Consider the following 18,208-nt stretch of genomic DNA (forward strand, 5'->3'; position numbering starts at 1 on the left):
TCCTTTGAATATATGGACCATATCTTCTTTTTCATCTCTCCATGGACATTCTGATTGCTTCCCTGTCTTGGTTCTTGAAAACAGTACTGTAGTGTAGGTTGGCGCGGATGTCTTTTCCGACTATAGTTTGATCCGGATGTACGGCCAAGAGTAAGATTTCTGGATCACACAATATCTGCATCTTCAGATTTTTAGGGAACCTCCATGTGCAATTCCATATGGCTGTGGCCACTTCCATTCCCACTCTAGCAGAGGATTCCCTTCGCTGCAGGCCCTGTGCAGCACTGACTGTTCGTAGACTTTTTGATGACCATCTGATGGGTAGAGGGGGATATATCTCCTTGTAGGCTTCCTTTCCCTTTCTCTAATAATGTGTGACAAGGGGATCTTTGGATCTTTTTGGTTAAAGTGTTGTGAGTAAATTCACCTGCTGCAATTGGCTTCTTGAAAGGCTATCCATTTTCCGATTCTTACTCAATTACCCATCCCAAGGCTGTTTCTTAAGGGCAAGCGTCATTTACATTCTCACTTTCACTTTTCACTTTCCTGCATTGGAGAAGGAAATGACAACCCACTCCAGTGTTCTTGCCTGGAGAATCCCAGGGACGGGGGAGCCTGGTGAGCTGCCGTCTATGGGGTCGCACAGAGTCAGACATGACTGAAGCAACTCAGCAGCAGCAGCAGCAGCAGGGCCTTCTGAGTGCAAAGCCCTAGTTTTAGAGTTGTTACACACAACGGCCACAAGGCGGCAGCATTTCTAAATGCCCCACTCTGCTTCTTGGTGCAGCAAAGTGAAGTGCAAGTCCTGTTCCTGCATTGTAAATAGGTGTGGAATATGTCAGGACACACACCCAGGGCTTGTGTCTCATTACTTCATCATTCTTCACTTCCTCACCCAAGGCAAATCCCAAGCCTGCCACATGTGTTCTGCCTGGAGTGATAACATCTACGAATGAGTGACTAAGATGCTGGGGGTAAGAACTCCAGCACCAGGAGGCATGGCTATCAGATGACTTTCCAAGCTATTCAGCACAATTGCTCTCCCGAGTCCCTGTGTGCTGATTGTTTTAGTCATGGCTAACCAGCCCTGGTCTGGAGAGGGCTGTTTCTTCTAGAACGGACAAACACTAGAGGACCTTAGGGGCCTCATTTCTTCGTCATCGCCCTCAGCTCCCTCAGCCCCAGGAGGGTCCAGCCTTGGCAGGCAAGGCTGTTCAAACTCCAGGAATGTGTCACCATCCCGGGTCACCGAGGCCTGAGGGGACTATGGTGGGCATTTCCTCCAGTTGTCAAATTTATGTGTATTTCGTGTTGGAGTACAGGTGATGTACCATGTTTGTTGGAGGTGCACATCTTGATTTAGGTATATGTAGAGGTACATATCCACTCTGATCCTGATGCTTTGGCCATACAGGTTACTACAGTGTGTTGACGAGTAGAGCTCCCTGGGCTGTACAGGAGCTCCTTGCTGGTGACCTAGTTTTATATATGTAAGTGTGTATACGTTAAAGCCAACCTCCTGACATATTCCCTCCCCTGATGTTGTCCCTTCTGTAACACTCAGTGGGTTTCTGAAGTGAGTCTGTTCTTCGTGAGTCCCTGCATCTCAATTGCTGATTCCACCTATCAGTGATACCGTGCGGTCTGTCTTTCTCTGCCTTACTTCACTTAGTTTGATCACTCATAACGTTCCCTTGTATATAGGTATAGCAGCTCCTTTACCCACTCACAGAAGTGGATGGACATCTAGGATGCTTCCCCATCTTGGGTATTGTGTATAAGACTGCCCTGAGCATGCTGCCTCTTCGATTTATGGTTTTCTCTGGGTATATGCCTGGTAGCGGGATTCCTGGGTCATACGGTAGTTTCAGTTTTTTAAGGAATCTCCATACTGTTCTCCACAGCAGCTGCACCAACTTAAATCCTTACCCACAGTGCAGGGGTTTTCTCTTTTCTCCACACTTTCTCAGCATTTATCGTTTCTAGACTTCTTAATGATGACCTCTGTGAAGTGACACCTCACTGTCGTTCTGATCTGTACTTCATCTGTATGCTTTGTTTGGAGAAATGTCTACCAGGTTTTCTGCCCATATTTTGATTGTGTTGTTTGGCTTTTTTTCATATTGAGTTGTATGAAGTGTTTGTATGATGTGGGTGTGACTGGGGTTGTGGGAAGCATAGCTCTAAATACATTTCAAACTTCTATTTCCAGTGATTATAAGGAACTGAAGCGAGGGTAAGAGGTTTAGGCTAGGCTAGAGGATTTTAATGAGCAAATTCCAAGACAGAAAAGCAAAAACCTAGATTAGTGTAGCATGTAAGAAATGTTTTGAAGGATATGTGGATGATACCATAATCAGAGGTTTCCATATCAGGTAAAATCTGTCACTGTTAGAGGCAAAGCAAATGACCAGTTCTGCTCCTGTCATTGTGAAAAACCACGGATAAATTTAGTTTCAAGTTCAGCATACTTTTTTCTTAAAAAATGTAAAAATAATATGTGAGAATTTATTTTGGTAAGCCAGGATGTATTTTGCTATGAATAGCATTAATTTAACAGCTTGCTTGGCCATTACCATCAGGAATTTAGAACTGTTTCACTAAACGTTAACTTTTAATATTAAGTCAGACATTATAAATCTTTTTCAAAGCATCCTTCAAACCAGTGCTCTACAAAACAAAGATAATACAGGCCTCAGATACAATTTTTAAATTAAAAAGTAAAAACAAAAACCAAAAAAGCCAATTGAATATTTATTTACTTCACTATACCAAAATATTATAGTCTCACCAATATACAAAACTGAGGTATTCTGCACTCTTTCTTTGTACACCTCCACAGTCTGATGTGTGTTTTATACTGACACCTCATCTCAATGTGGACTAGCCTCATTGTGAGGACTAAATATCCACATGAGCTTACTGGTAAGGAAGGACACCGGTGCACCCCTTCCCACCGTCTGGCACATGTGTTTGCAGACAAACGCCATGAACGACTCTCCCACTCCATCTTCTGTTGGCGCAGGCAGGAAACAGGAAGGGCCGTACTGCGTCTGACACGAGATAAATGGCAGCTGAAAGGGGCCGCCATGCATCACAGCAGTGGGAAAAGAGAACCTTTTTTCCTTTTAGAACTTTCCAGAATGAGTCATTCTCTGTCTTACTTGCATGGAATGTGCGCATCTGCTCCTCCTGTGACACTCCACGAGGGAAGGAACCATTCCTGCCTGGTTTGCCATTACACCCCCGACCTTAGGAGAATGACGGTCTACTACGTGTAACACAAGTACTCTGAATTTTGCTGAATGAATGAACACAACCTTGCACTGATTATCAGGCCGAACTCACCTCAGTTCCTTCTTCAGTGTTTTCCAATAGTGAAGACATATTCCACACTTTCTCAGTGAAAGCAGTGTATAACTGTTTTCCTAATAGTTTCCAGTAGCTTAACTCAGTTATGAAAAATAGGGAAATTCCCCACTAGTCAGAATCACCTTTATCCTGTCTTCATCAGACTCTTCCTCCAACACACAACAAGAGCAGAATGGTTGAGACAGAGAGAAAAGAGACCACCACACACGCACAGAGAAGGAAAGAACAGTCAGCACTGTTTCCCAACTCATGATCCACAGGTAGGGCTACGGGTCAAAGAGGGCAGTTTCTAAAGAGCTCTGAAAACTGCAGAAATACCTCTGACACACCATCCCAAGGTACACAACAAAACTACTGCAGTAGCCACGATTAAAACAAACAAAAAACCTAAAACTGGTAAGTGACTTAAATTTTAAACAAAACCTAATGGCATGGCATGTAACATTATGACTACATTCAAAACTTGTAACCACCATCCCCCCAAGCTCAAAACTCATTCTTTATGATAGACATGCTATCACTGCATTACACAAGTCCTTTTGTTAGTCTCAGGACTGTAGAAACCATTTTACTTAGAATGTATCCACTGGAAGCATGAGAGAATGAAGGCCGTTCTTACCTTTCTATTCTGTATACAAGAAGTGGCACTTTAATAACACTGGTGTTTTCCAAATCAATTTTAGTACCAAAAACTCAACTAATCAAAATGTTCCCGTTATGCAAAATACTGCAATACAAAACATTTCTTAATTTAAACTTTCGGCATCTACTGTGTATAAATCTTTAACAAACCAAATCATATTTAAAACGCACAAAAGAAAATTACTTCTCCCTTTTCTTTTTAGGTGCACGTTCCACAAGTGGCGTAGACTCAGCCTCCTCGCGCTTTCTTTTCTTTTTCTTCTTCGTGTGGTCACTCTGATAACCACTGGAGTCACTGCCTTGGTAGACAGGCTCTTGGTCCTGCTCTTCCTGGTGCTGCTGCTTCTTCTGCTTCTTCTTCTTCTTCTTCGGCTCTTCCTCCCAGAGGCCATTCACACTGTTACTAACGTGCAGGTCTGTCTCGTCCTTCATGGTAGCGTCTGCAAGTCCTGCTGGCTCTGTGCTGCCGCCTTGCACTTCACATGGCTCTAGGTCTTTCTTCTTTTTCTTTTTCTTCTTTGGAGGTTTTTTGACAGGCTCATCCACGCCAGTTTCTGGTGCTTCTTCAGGGACTGCAGAGCACTTGGTTTGTAAACTGTAAGAATTAAAAAAATTCATAGAGCATTAAGCAAAAATAAAAGAACTAAGATCAAGAATATTCCAACATGGTAAGGTCTTTCTAAATTATGACAGTAGTACAAAATAACATGACTGTCATAGAACATTGGTAGTCTTAGAAATGTTAAATTTTTTGTTTCCCGAGTATTTTTCCCAGACTGTTTCACACATAAAAATGACATAAAAAGTTTTGTCAAAACAGGGTTTCTGAATTTTAATATGGTTCAGAAAATGCTGAACCCTAAACATCACCACCCAGCCTTATTAGCCAAACCAGTAACATCTGATGGGGAGAAAACATACTTCTGGTATTTATCAAAATGTTGGAGTTCCCCATCTACTATCCCAATCCTTGTTCCATTGTTTTTCTTAAACTACACTGAAGCAGTATTAGATTCCCAGGTGGCGCTAGTTGTAAAGAATCTGCCTGCCAATGCAGGAGACCAGAAGAGACATAGGTTTGACCCCTGGGTCAGGAAGCTCCCCTGGAGGAGGGCATGGCAACCCACTCCAGGATTCTTGCCTGGAGAACCCCGTGGACAGAGGAGTTTTGTGGGCCACAGTCTGTGGGGTTGCAAAGAGTCGACATGACCAAGTGAGCACGCACGAAGCAGTATTATGCTGCAAAGCTCTGAGTATTTTATATAAGTAAATAAATATCAGTGAAGTAGGTCTCTATAGAACTGCTGTCCCTTGAATTAGCAACAGCCACATAGAACTATTTAAATTTAAGTAATTTCAATAAGGTAACGTTAAAAACCCACTTCCTCAGTGACATACTAGTCACACATTTCAATTCCTCAAGAGTGAGGCTACTATACTGCACGCATACAGCACACTTCTATCATTACAGAAAGTTCTGCTGGTCAGCTGCTCTAAAACTTTAGTCCACATTCTCATTTCTTAGCAACTTTTTATAGATTCTGCCTTGGTAACAGAGCAAGTATGACCCCTCAACTAGGCCCTGCCATAAAACCAGGGTCAGGATCAGAGTATTTCCTAAGAGAACTCCAAACAAGAAAAATACAGAAATTAAATGATCTACCTGGTATAATGACAATAATCAAATAATTTTTATTTTCAACTGTGTAAAAACAAAACACTAATAGTTATGTTAATATAATTAAGCTTCTAGTAGTCTCAAGTTCAAGGATTAACATTTTTTTTTTAAAAGATTAAGAACATGACAATACTTTGAAAAATTGAATTATTACAATGTAGACCACTTGGATGCAAAGCTTTAGAATATTCAATGCACTGTCATAACACTTAAGATTCGTATTTACATTGACTCTGTGGTTTGGAAGTACAAATAGTCTAATTAACTTTTAAAAGAGGGACTTATGTTTCCTAAATTCAGAATTAAGTAGAAATGACTAAGTATCAAAATGGTAATAATGTGCTTAGGAACTGACCTAGTGATACTTAGTTTTCCCCGAATGCAGAATACTCCAGCAGCATCTGAGTCTAAACGAAATACTTCAAATTCTAGTTCATCACCCACGTTTATCTGCAGCGCCTGCCACTGGTCAGCTGGCATCTGCTCAGGCTTAGGGATGGAGGCATTGAAGCACCTATGGACCAAGCAGCCAATGTGGCTCGAGGACACTTTATTAACTGTTCCCTGAGAAGAGAGAAAAAATGAGTATTACAGCAAGAAGAGCGCCAGGAAGATGAAATGAACCTCAGAGAAAATACCAAAATAATCGTATGATGTGATATCAAAAAAGCTGATCTTCATTTAAAGCTTACCGCATGTCACACTGAAATATCAATTTAGGAACACGAGAATTTTTTAGAAAGCTCACCTTGAGCATGGCTATTTTAACTAACACTTAACGTTATTAGAAGCTTTAAAAGTAAAATAACAATACATTCTATATGATTTTAAGGTTAAAATTTCCAAGTTTCCTATTCCCTTAAGAATCAACAAATATAAACTAGATGAATGAAAATCTGAAGCTTTTTTAAAAATCACCTTTTGAATTACAGAACTGTAAATAACATATATATACACACACAATGTGGTTTAGTATCATCAGCACCTCCTTCCACATGTGACAGAGTAAAACCTGTCTGTCATCATAAGGAGTCTGGAGTTCAGAATGGTACCTTCCAGGTGGTCCATACAAACTGGTACATCTATACAATGGAATATTATTCTGCAACAAAAATAAGCTATCAAGAAAAAGACATGGAAGAACCTTAAACATATAGTGCCAAGTGAAAGAAACCAATCTGGAAAAGTTACATACTCTATGATTCCACTATATGCTATTCTGGAAAAGGCAAAACTATGGAGACAATAAAAAAAAAAAAAGTAGTTGCCATGGTTTCCAGGGGAGAGAGGGAGCAATGAATAGGCAGACCACACAGGATTTTTAGAGCAGTGACCAATGATTCCACAGGAATACTATAATGTTGGATACATGTCATTCTACCTTTGTCAAAACCCACAGAAGGTACAATAGAAACAGGGAACTCTACTATAAACCATGGACTGTATTTAATGTATCAATACTGGCTCAACAATTAAAATGCACCACATCTTATCAATAAGAGAAACATTATGTGTGGTTTTTTGGGGGTGGGTAGAGTGAGATGTATATGAGAACACTATACTTTCCATTCAATTTTTCTCTAAAACTGCAAAGTTTATCAATTAAATACTCAATGAGGAAAGGAAAAACTATCAAAATTTTAGAATCATATAGAATATCTTCACAACCAAGAGGGAGCCAAGTTTCTTTGGTGGGGTCTAGAAAGCAGTAAGTATGAGAGTATAATATGATAAATTAGAGAAAAGTACCAATTCAAGATAGCAGCAATGCCTCTGAAATGAAAAGACCAGTAACCTAAAACAGTGTTGCACATACATGGACATACAGATGCCAAAAGGCCCACGAAGACGCTCAACATGGCTGATTCCTAGAAAAATGCACAGACGCCAATGCGACTGTCACCGCACAGATACCAGAACAGCCTCACCAACAAGTCCACAAACAATAAATGCCGGAGAGGACATGGAGGAAAGGGGGCCCTCCTCCACTGTCGCTGGGAATAAAAACTGGTGCAACCACTATGGAGAACAGTAGGGAGGTTCCTTAAAAAATTAAAAACGGAGTCCCATATGATCCAGCAATTCCACTCCTGGGCATATATCTAGAAAAGACAAAACTCTACTCGAAAGAGAGACGTGCTTCCAATGTTCACAGTAGCATAGTCACCAAGACATGGAAGCAACTGAAGTGCCCATCCACAGACGAATGGATAAGGATGTGTTATACATGCTGAATACACTCAGCCATGAAATGCCATTGACAGCCACGTGCCTGGACCTAGAGATGATCATCCTTAGTGAAGTTAAGTGAGACGGAGAAGAGCAGAGAAACACATGATATCACTTATATGTGGAATTTAAAACCACGACACAAATAAACTTATTTATAGAACAGAAATAGATTCACAAAGGACAAACTTACGGTTACCAAAGGGGAAGGCGAGAGGGGATAAATTAGGAGGTTAGGGTTAACAGAACAGCAACAGGGGTCTACTGTGTGGCACAGGAACTATGCTCAGTATCTTGTAATAATCTAACAGACAAGAATTTGAAATACATATATACACACGTGCCTAAACTGAATCACTTTCCACTTGAAACGGAACAATGCAAACCAACTACACTTCAATAGAAATTAAAAGCCTAAACTGAAAAGTTTTCTTTAAAAATGATTTTTAGTTACCTGAAATAACAATCCTTGTAAAATCCCAAAGTGCACAGTCTCTTAAATTTTTCCAAATTACAGAACTTAATAATTGTACAAAGAACAATAGGAAAAAAGATACATACCATAAGTTTTTGCCCTGGTTCAGGGCAAAAAATAACAAAATCTGCTTCAATGTTAAGATGAATGTGTCCTTGATCATCATAAATATCTCCTAATTCACCCACTACTTTGATGTTATCATAAGCAATGGGTACACCTAAAAGGCTATTTAAAGAAAAGGAAAGGAAAATGTTATTTATCCTTTTAAACTAGGCCATTATACAGATTCCAAGTCCAGAAAGTATACATCTCCTAATATAATCACACCCATGGTGAAAATATATACATATACAATAATATATGATTAGCCTGTAACAACTTTAGTGGTTCAATTTCACCCAAGGGTTCCAAAATAATGGCTAACTTAAAAATAATTATTCAAGGTAAATACCCAGAAACAAAATGTCCATTATACAAGAGCAATAAGTTGATCCTTCTTCCCTATTTGCTATCCATTTGAATTCTAGTTGTGCTAGAATGGGAGGTAAAAAATGAGACTTAGTAAGAAAAATGTTGTTATGTGACTATGACTGAACCACGGCAATTTTGGTATTACCCACCATTACTGAATATCTGTACTAGAGGGCATGCAGCAGGAGTGTTAGGATTCAAATCGAAGCCCTGAATTGTTAAAGCCAATAACTTGATGGAGAAAAATCCCCGAACTGCAACTGTTGCTAGTGTAAAGTGAAGTCGTGTCCGACTCTTTGCGACCCCATGGACTGGAGCCTACCAGGCTCCTCTGTCCATGGGATTTTCCAGGCAAGAGTACTGGAGTGGATTGCCATCTCCTTCTCCAGGGGATCTTCCCCGCCCAGGGATCGAACCCGGGTCTCCCGCATTGTAGACAGACGCTTTACCGTCTAAGCCAAGGAAGTAAGAAATAACAATTAGATTAGCTTTCGAGAACTGACTCTGACACTGTAATCCGGAGCGTGACAGTCAGGATTGGGGGGCACTACTATTTCCAAAGACAGGGAGGCCTGCTGTGCTGCAGTCCACGGGCCCGCAGGGAGTCTGACACGACTGAGGGACTGGACAACGACTATTTCCAAATCCCATTTCCAAGTTATTTAAAAATTATAACTAGTTAAGAAGGCTGAGCTGGTGGCTTCACTGCCACAGCCATTACCTGTTTCAGCAAGCTTCCCTGGCTCCCCAGGCAAGGCTGAAGCCACGCTGCCTCTACTCCTAAAGGACTCTGAGGAAAGCGTGCACGCTAAGTCACTTCAGTCATGTCGGACTCTGCGGCCCCAAGGACAGTAGCCTCCCAGGCCTACAACAGTCTGTCCCTGGGATTCTCCAGGCAAGAATACCGGAGGGGGTTGCCATACACTCCTCCAGGGCATCTGTCCTGACCCAGGGGTCACACCTGCTGTCTACTGCACTGGCAGGTGGGTTCTTTACCACTAGCGCCACCTGGGAACCCTGAGAAAGCTTATCGCTGTTCTTATTTATCTTTGCTTATATGTTTGGATTCTAGAGAGGACTCTTAGGTCTTTGAGAGCAGAGAACATTTTTGGTGAACTCAAACTTCTAGAATGGTTCACACAGAATAAAAGAAAGACTTTATACCTAGGAGCAGTTGTTTTAAAACAGCCAGGAGTCACTAGAATGCAACTTAATTACCCAGTTAGGAAATCCATGCTGCTGCTGCTGCTGCTGCTGCTAAGTCGCTTCAGTCGTGTCTGACTCTGCGACCCCATAGATGGCAGCCCACCAGGCTCCTCTGTCCCTGAGATTCTCCAGGCAAGAACACTGGAGTGGGTTGCCATTTCCTTCTCCAATGCATGAAAGTGAAAAGTGAAAGTGAAGTCGCTCAGTCGTGTCTGACTCTTAGCGACCCCATGGACTGCAGCCTACCAGGCTCCTCCATCCATGGGATTTCCCAGGCAAGAGTACTGGAGTGGGGTGCCATCGCCTTCTCCGAGGAAATCCATAAACACTGAGATTTAGTCCAGAAAGGCTTTCTTTGAATTACTAATTTCTGCATGTAGCTTTCCTAAACAGGAACTATACATCACTAAGACAATATTAGAGGCCCAGAAAACAGAGAGCAAGGAGGGGTTAAAAATAACTGCCATATCAGACAAAAAACAAAAATAAGACTTTGTTTCCCCAAATCAGTTTCCAGTGGGTGAATACTGCTGTCCCATTGGTGGCATTTGGGAGTTTGTGGGATAAATCATAGCTGTCACACCTGTGAAGGCCAGGGATGGGAGACATTCTGCCATATAAAAACAGCCCTACACAATGAAAAACTGTCCCCAGGTCTGCACGATTTAAATGAGTGGACAAGCCTCATTTTATAAATATTTATAAATAATTGATTATAGTACCTAACTTAATGTGTATACGTATGAACATAAAATGATCTTTGCATGGTTTCAATGTCAATTAAAATTTTCAGGAATATAACTAATATATAAATTCAAGAGTAGATTGTTTTGTGTGGCACTTTACTGAGAATTGCACATGATTTCAGAGGAGCATTTTACCACCATAGACACTGTATGTGATGTGAGTTGTCAGCTTAAAACCCCTGCATCACTCTACATTTGCAACTAATACTTTCACACGGATTCAAGGTATTGCTTCAGGAGGCATCTAATTACTTTATTCCTTCTGAGTAGCCATGCTTGAGCGTTATCACACTGAAATACATTTTATTGTATTCGAGTTCTAAATGAAATTTTTTTTTTCCCGATTGTGTTGGTAGATCATACTGGGTTGACCAGAAGGTCCATTTGGGTTTTTCTGTAATATTTTACATACAGAAAAACCCAAATGAATCTCGTGGCCAATCCAATATTATCTTTAAGTTTAATCTCAGTACAGTAAAGCATGTTTCAAGAGAGTGAATGGAGTTCTGCAGGGTTCAGAACTGCTACCTACAGCTTGTGTGAATTTTGGGCAGCAACTCATTGCATAAAATATAGTAAAAATTATCAGAGAGACAGATACCTCAACATTACATCTTTTCCTCTTTTGCTTTTCTGAAACCATCCTAAGTGTGCTTCCAGGCAGAGTGGTAGCCTCACTTGAGATATTGAGAGAGCAATCATATCAAGTTTAAGGGATCAGCAGATTGCATGCACACTTAAGACTTTTATATATTATACATGAGAATAAAGGGCCTCTGTACTGAAGATGGAGAAGGAAATGGCAACCCACTCCAGTATTCTTGCCTGGAGAATCCCATGGACAGAGGATCCTGGCAGGCTACAGTCCATGGGGTCACAAGAGTCGGACACAACTTAGCAACTAAACTACCACCTATACTGAAAAAGTTGAGTCAACACTGACTCTTCATGGAAACTGGTAGTTCATTTGTTCTTTGAGACATTTTGGAATTAATAAACTGGAACTACTGGGAGGGAACATATTTGCCATTTTCAAATAACTCAAGAGCTGTCATTAATGACCTCTTAAAGATAGAAATTTTAATGTGATTTTTAGAAACTACTTTCTCTAAGCAGATTTTTCAAAACTGAAATGCGATCATCTTTTAAAAAATTGTCACTGGGGAAAAGAAGGTGGACAATCTGTCAAATAGGGCTGCTGCTGAGATGACTAATGTAAGAGCCATTCTCAACTCTTTCCTTTCCTCATTTCTTAAACTGAGAAGCAGGTCCTCTCTGATGGTACAGGATGGCCCCAAAGTCTGGAAACAAACTATGTATGATAAATGGTTGATCAGTATTACAATTATTGATATGTTCAAATGTTTTGTCTCTCATTAATAATCTATGGTACCCCTTTTGCATAGAATAAACTGGAGTTTTCAGCACACCCCCAAAATAATGGGGTAAGGTGGGGAGCTCAGATTTGTTCAGAGTGCAGTTGAGGCCACAGGGCCACACTATCCCAATTCTGTTACAGAAATTATCATTATCCAATCAGCTCTTCATCTTTCTGGGGGTAATGGCTCCTATTCCCCTAGCCTGTCAAGTGGAACCATTAAGTGGTTACAGATCAAAGATTTGTTTATGATTCCAGATTTTATGACTACTTTCCATATCCTTAAATCTCCCAAATGCAAACTCTCATCAATTTTCTCTACACTTTGTAACAGTCTCTTAATTATAAACATGTTCTCCATGCTTACCGCCTCACCCTCCTTAAACCACCACCAAACTCTATCAAGTGGTTTCTTAAACTACAAATCTGATTATATCCCAGAGATACCACTGTCTCAAGAGTATGTCTAGTGTTTTCTGAATTGGAGGCTACCTAGGGGTAGCGACTGAGTGACTTCCCTTTCACTTTTCACTTTCATGCATTGGAGAAGGAGATGGCAACCCACTCTGGTGTTCCTGCCTGGAGAATCCCAGGGATGGTGGAGCCTGGTGGGCTGTGGTCTCTGGGGTCGCACAGAGTCGGACACAACTGAAGCAACTTAGCAGCAGAGGATGAAGTGGTAACCCAGTTTCCAGCTTAAGCAAACAGAAAAACAAGCAAAAAACCCAAAACACCTGGCAAAGGCAGGAAAGAAAGAGCAAAATACATCCTCTGAATCATCCTCCACCCCATCTCTGATCCACTCGACCCCTAAATGCCCAGCTTTTCAGCTGTACCCAATGTTTTTCTCCTGATTGATATATAAACTTTAGTTATAAAGTGCTCACAATTATCTGGTCAAAGTATTCTATTTCACAACCAGTATCCATTTGTTTATGCCACTCTTTTTGCCCAGAATGCTACTATCTCAGAAGTACCCTCCTCCTATCAAGTTGTTCTCAAAGGTCCTAAGATCCAATTCACCACTCTTGACTATAACTTAGATTTGTCAGATTTTAACATTTCATTGGATTTATCTGGACTACATCTCTTTTACTAGCGCTTATAACTCCTGAAATAAGGGTCTTGTTTGTTTCTTTGGTTTTATTCCCCAATTCTCTAGTATTCAAAATAGACCCACAAGTGAAAGTGTGTGCAGGTGCTTGGAGGAAGCTGTAAATTCTAAATCCTTAATCTGTGTAGGGTTCAGGATCCCTTGAGAAACTGCCCAAGTCATTTTCCAATATCTTACTTTAAATGTACTAGGTTTTTTTTTCAACTTCATCAGGCTTTCCTATTCTTAAAAAGGAAACACGGTTAATAGTATTTCTTCATCCCTGATCAGGTCCAAGAGAAAAAAACCATAGGAAAGAACCAGGGTCAAAACAAAACCAACCATCGTGGTTTATAAATAATTAAACGAAGTATTAACGCTTCGCGTATAATTTTCTATATAGTGAGAATGTTTTTAACTACTGCATTCCAAACGTTCATCTTAAAATGAGAAAACACAGAACTAGCCGGTCTCCAGACCCCTGGTCTATTTTTATCTTTACCTGTCTTGCAGCGAGCTTCTTTACCCCCTCCGCTGACACAATTCCTGTCACCGTAACGTTTTCTTTCCTGTCTACGAAACGGACTCGGCACAGATCTTGACCAGGGAGGCACTAGTCTCCTGAGGTGGACTGCGACTCCAGAATGCCCCGCGGCTAAACTCGCGGTAGCTGGTGCGACCTCGTTCTGTTGCCACTAAACGTCCCCCTGCTGCCCCGTCCCGTGCCCCAAAGGAGCGACAAGCAACGTTAAGATTATTAACGTTAACATTATGTCCGCTCTGGGAACAAAAAATGTAAGAGACCAGTACCTCTCGGAATAGCGCAGGAGCTCTGCATTGAGCTGTTCTCGAATACCAGTGCGTTTCTTGTTAAGATAGCGCGGCGATAAGGCGATGTGTCTTCGGTGCGGCCCCGCCACCAGGCAGGAGTAGCGGCTATTCACGAGCGCACAAGCAGCCGCGTAGGTAGGCAATTCGAGGCAAGGCAAGACGCCGGCCGGCCCTTCTGAGGCCGCCTTCGGCCGCGGAGCCACTGAGCAACCCTCAGCCATGCGGCTAGCTAGGTTTCCCACAGCGCGCACTAATGACGCAGTCAATAACCGCCTATCCGGACGCCGCCTTTTACGTCATCCACCAGCTACCACGCCCCGAGGAAGTTTCCTCTCCCGGGGCTGCAGTATTCAGTTCTTACCAGCAGGGAGCAACCGTTCCCCCACAACTTGAACCACCGTGAAGCTAGGAACCTGTGGTTAAGGATTGAGCATTCTTTAACCATCACCTCATCTCTTCAGGGAGCACAGCCTATGTTTTAGCTAACGCCCTCAATAGATTTAGAATGTAGATTTAATAAGGGTTCACACTGATCATATCCAGTAGTGAGGTGGTTTGGTAGATTTACAAGGTTAGACTGTGCAATTATAAATTTAAAAATATTTATGGAATGTATTTCCTGCAGAGAATCCAATCCTAAAAACCAATCCAGATGTCTCAAATGCAACCCTTCTGAAAACGAACCCTCCGTCTCTCTCCAGATGAGTTTCTCTCCTCATTCTGTAATCACTAATTCGGGAAATAATACATACACCTCTTTCCAAAGGGCTCTGTCCAGCTGTCATCCTTGGGGCCTCTCTGGTACCTTCAAACATCACACAAGCCCAAACACCTGTGGGACCCAAAGCTGACACGTCCCTCTGTTCGGACATTTCTCTCAGTCCGTGCTTCCAAAACTACAGAGTTGCGTGCGGAAGCTTAGTTTCATGGCCAAGAAGTGCAACCAGATCTCTGAAACACGAATATGACCATGACTTGCCTTGTTTAAAGCCCCACACAGGCGCATCATTTTCCAGCGGATAACCCAAACTCCTTAATCTGGCTATTAAATTACCAAGCCATTTTATGATTTGCACCCAGCATTTTCATTACCCACTCCTCACTTTACACACTCAGCTAGCCACACCCATGTTCAGTGACCCACTTCCAACCCACCTCTGCCCCTGCCCACACCTCTCTCATCCTTTCCCCTCCTCCCCCTCTTCCTCTCCTGCTCTTCAGTCTGACGCTGCTGCTTCTATCTGGGAATAGGGTAGCTTCTCTCACTGGGGAAATTTCAGCTTAGATTTTACATTCATTTCCCCTGCAGAGTTTGTGTTGCTAACCACATGGACTGTAGCCCTTCAGGCTCCTCTGTCCATGGGATTTCCCAGGCAAGAATACTGGAGTGGGGTGCCATTCCCTTCTCCAGGGAATCTTCCCAACTTTCGAACCAGGGATCCAACTGGAGTCGCCAGCATTGGCAGGAGATTCCTTCACCACTGAGCCACCAGGGAAACAGCAGCACCCCACCCCACTCCATCCCCGCCCCCCTGCATAGTGTGCTACCACAGTTCTCTTCCCCACCTAAAGATAAGGTAGCTCTCCATCTTTGTAAATTACCACCTTCAAGCTCTTGTTTTATGTTAATTTTATGTTAATTGCCTGGCCTTCTTCCCGTGCCTTCCATAGACCCCAGCTCACTAAGATTGGGACCCTGATATCAGTCTAGTTCACCACTGCAGCCCCCTTATGACTCAAAAAAAAAAAAAAAGAAAGAAAGAAAGAAAGAAAATTCATACTTTATGGCAAGACAAGAAAAATTTAAACGTAAGAATTTTCTCTGCTGGTTTGGGCTCCCTCCCTCCCCTTTAGTGTGTATTGCGCATGCCCAGTAACCAGACCTCCTTAAGAGATAACCTTCCACCGTAATCCTGTAAGGGGCCACGATGACTCCTTACTCACTTTGAAAGTGTGTATCTGGACTGTATAAACTGTCAGTGCATCATTTGATGTATAACCCTTTGTCTCAAAAACGTATAGTATATAATTGTGCTTTGCCCTCAACAGGGAGACCACTCCTCATGTTGTGGGATCCAGAGTCGCAAAACACAATGGAGTACAGCTTATTACGCCAGTGAGTCCAAGGGGAATCAGTTCCCAACAAGGACCCTGATGTTTCTGATGGGCCCAGCTTTATACACCCCCCACCCTGCCCACGTGACTGGTTACTTGTTAGCAACCTCTTTGTTGTATATGACTGAGCTTTACAAGTAGGTGCTAGGAGAACACACAATTAAGGTTAAAGAGGGAGGAACAATGATTATACATCAAAGGGGGATGTCTCCATGGTGAATCTAACGAGGGGCAGCCTGACCTCAACTACAATCTCCGTTTGCCATCTGTAGGGAAGGAAGTCTCGAGGAGACCTGGTTTTCACTAGCAACAGTTTCCTCACTCCTGGGCAGGGTTCAGGCCCAGCTCACATCCTGTCTGTAAGATGCATGACAGGCTTCAAGATGGAGTCTCTCCTGCTTTCCTCACACTGGCCCCAACACTCAGAGCTTTCTGAAAGGTGTCTCCCAGGTTTATAAACCTCAAATTGGCCTGAAAAAAATTTTCCATTTCTTCCTTAGATTGACTATTAATTTCTTGTCGACACCATGCATGAATGAATGTATAAATGCATAAACAAATGAATAAAATAACAGGTAATGAAGAGCTTTCAGACTAAGTGATGAAACATGCATCTAATACATGTTTATGCCTAGATCCTAAGTGCCAAGAGAAATGTATATCAATTAGTGGTATAACACCCTCCCATGTGCCCTAGGTACTGTGAAAATGTCTAATCTCTCGATACCTGTTTTCCACTTGTAAAATCAGTATACTATAGACATTATATAAGGTTTAAATAAGGTAAATAAAAAGCATTTTCTTTAGTACTTTTTAACTGACTCCAAATTTAGCATGAGATGAGAATGGGATAAAACTGCTCCCAAAGCCTAATGGTAAATATGTTACATTTGCAAATGATTACCTTGCCTTTACCTTGATTTTGTTGCAAAGCCCTGTAGCCTCCCTGCGCTAGACTCTGTAGTCCAGTATTCTCAACCCGGCAGAACCTTAAAATCCCCTGATGCCTAGGGGGCATTCCAGAGCAAGTTGGTCAAAACCTCTCTTGGAAGTGAAGATGTATCTAGATTGTCTGCTGCTGCTGCTAAGTCACTTCAGTCGTGTCCGACTCTGTGCAACCCCAAAGACGGCAGGCCACTAGGCTCCACCGTCCCTGGGATTCTCCAGACAAGAACACTGGAGTGGGTTGCCATTTCCTTCTCCATCTGCAGATGATAAAACATGAATAAAAACAATTTTTCCAAACACAATTTACTGAAACAACAATAACAACCACCAAAAAAAAACCCCAAAAAACAAACAAAAATAAAACCATTTGGACATCAGAACAATTAAGTCAAAACAAAACTTACCTGAAATCAACTACTCCGGTAATGATTTTACACAAACGTAAAATATGAAGTAATCTTGTAACTCTTTGGATATTTAAAGGCAATTTTCTTGTTTGACTTTGAAAATTTTTTTAGTTTTTAGTCTCTTAAATCTGCTTTGACTGTTAGCCACTATCCACATGTGTCATGATTTCAAGGGATAAAAGCATGTAAATGTTGACCACCATGGAGTGACTTTCCCAGATTAACCTGTTCTACCCACCACCCCAGGAAAGAAAAAAAACAAGTACCATGAGATCCCTCCTGTCGTTGAAGATTTTGGTTATTACACTTCAGTTCAGTCGCAGAGTCCTGTCCGACTCTTTGCGACCCCATGAATCGCAGCACACCAGGCCTCCCTGTCCATCACCAACTTCCGGAGTTCACTCAGACTCACGTCCATTGAGTCGGTGATGCCATCCAGCCATCTCAACCTCTGTCGTCCCCTTTCCCTCCTGCCTCCAATCCCTCCCAGCATCAGAGTCTTTTCAATGAGTCAACTCTTCACATGAGGTGGCCAAAGTTTTGTACTGTAAAGGTATGGAAAGTTGTGCGGATTAAAGGAGAAAATGACAGTGCAGTACTAAGCACAAAAAGTG

The 18,208-nt window shown here is 41.9% G+C and overlaps 1 protein-coding gene across 1 annotated transcript; it reads right to left on the reverse strand.

Moving 5' to 3' along the window:
• Positions 1-2,670: 2,670 nt before the first annotated feature.
• POLR1F (RNA polymerase I subunit F) lies at positions 2,671-14,345 on the reverse strand. The gene is given in 5 exon segments (XM_068973068.1): positions 2,671-4,214; positions 4,216-4,609; positions 6,048-6,256; positions 8,483-8,624; positions 14,104-14,345. Coding segments are annotated over 5 exon segments (1,083 nt in total). The 3' UTR covers positions 2,671-4,118.
• Between the last annotated feature and the right edge of the window lie 3,863 nt (positions 14,346-18,208).

The sequence above is a fragment of the Capricornis sumatraensis genome, chromosome 5, assembly GCF_032405125.1.
Source record: "Capricornis sumatraensis isolate serow.1 chromosome 5, serow.2, whole genome shotgun sequence".
Classification (NCBI taxonomy): domain Eukaryota; kingdom Metazoa; phylum Chordata; class Mammalia; order Artiodactyla; family Bovidae; genus Capricornis; species Capricornis sumatraensis.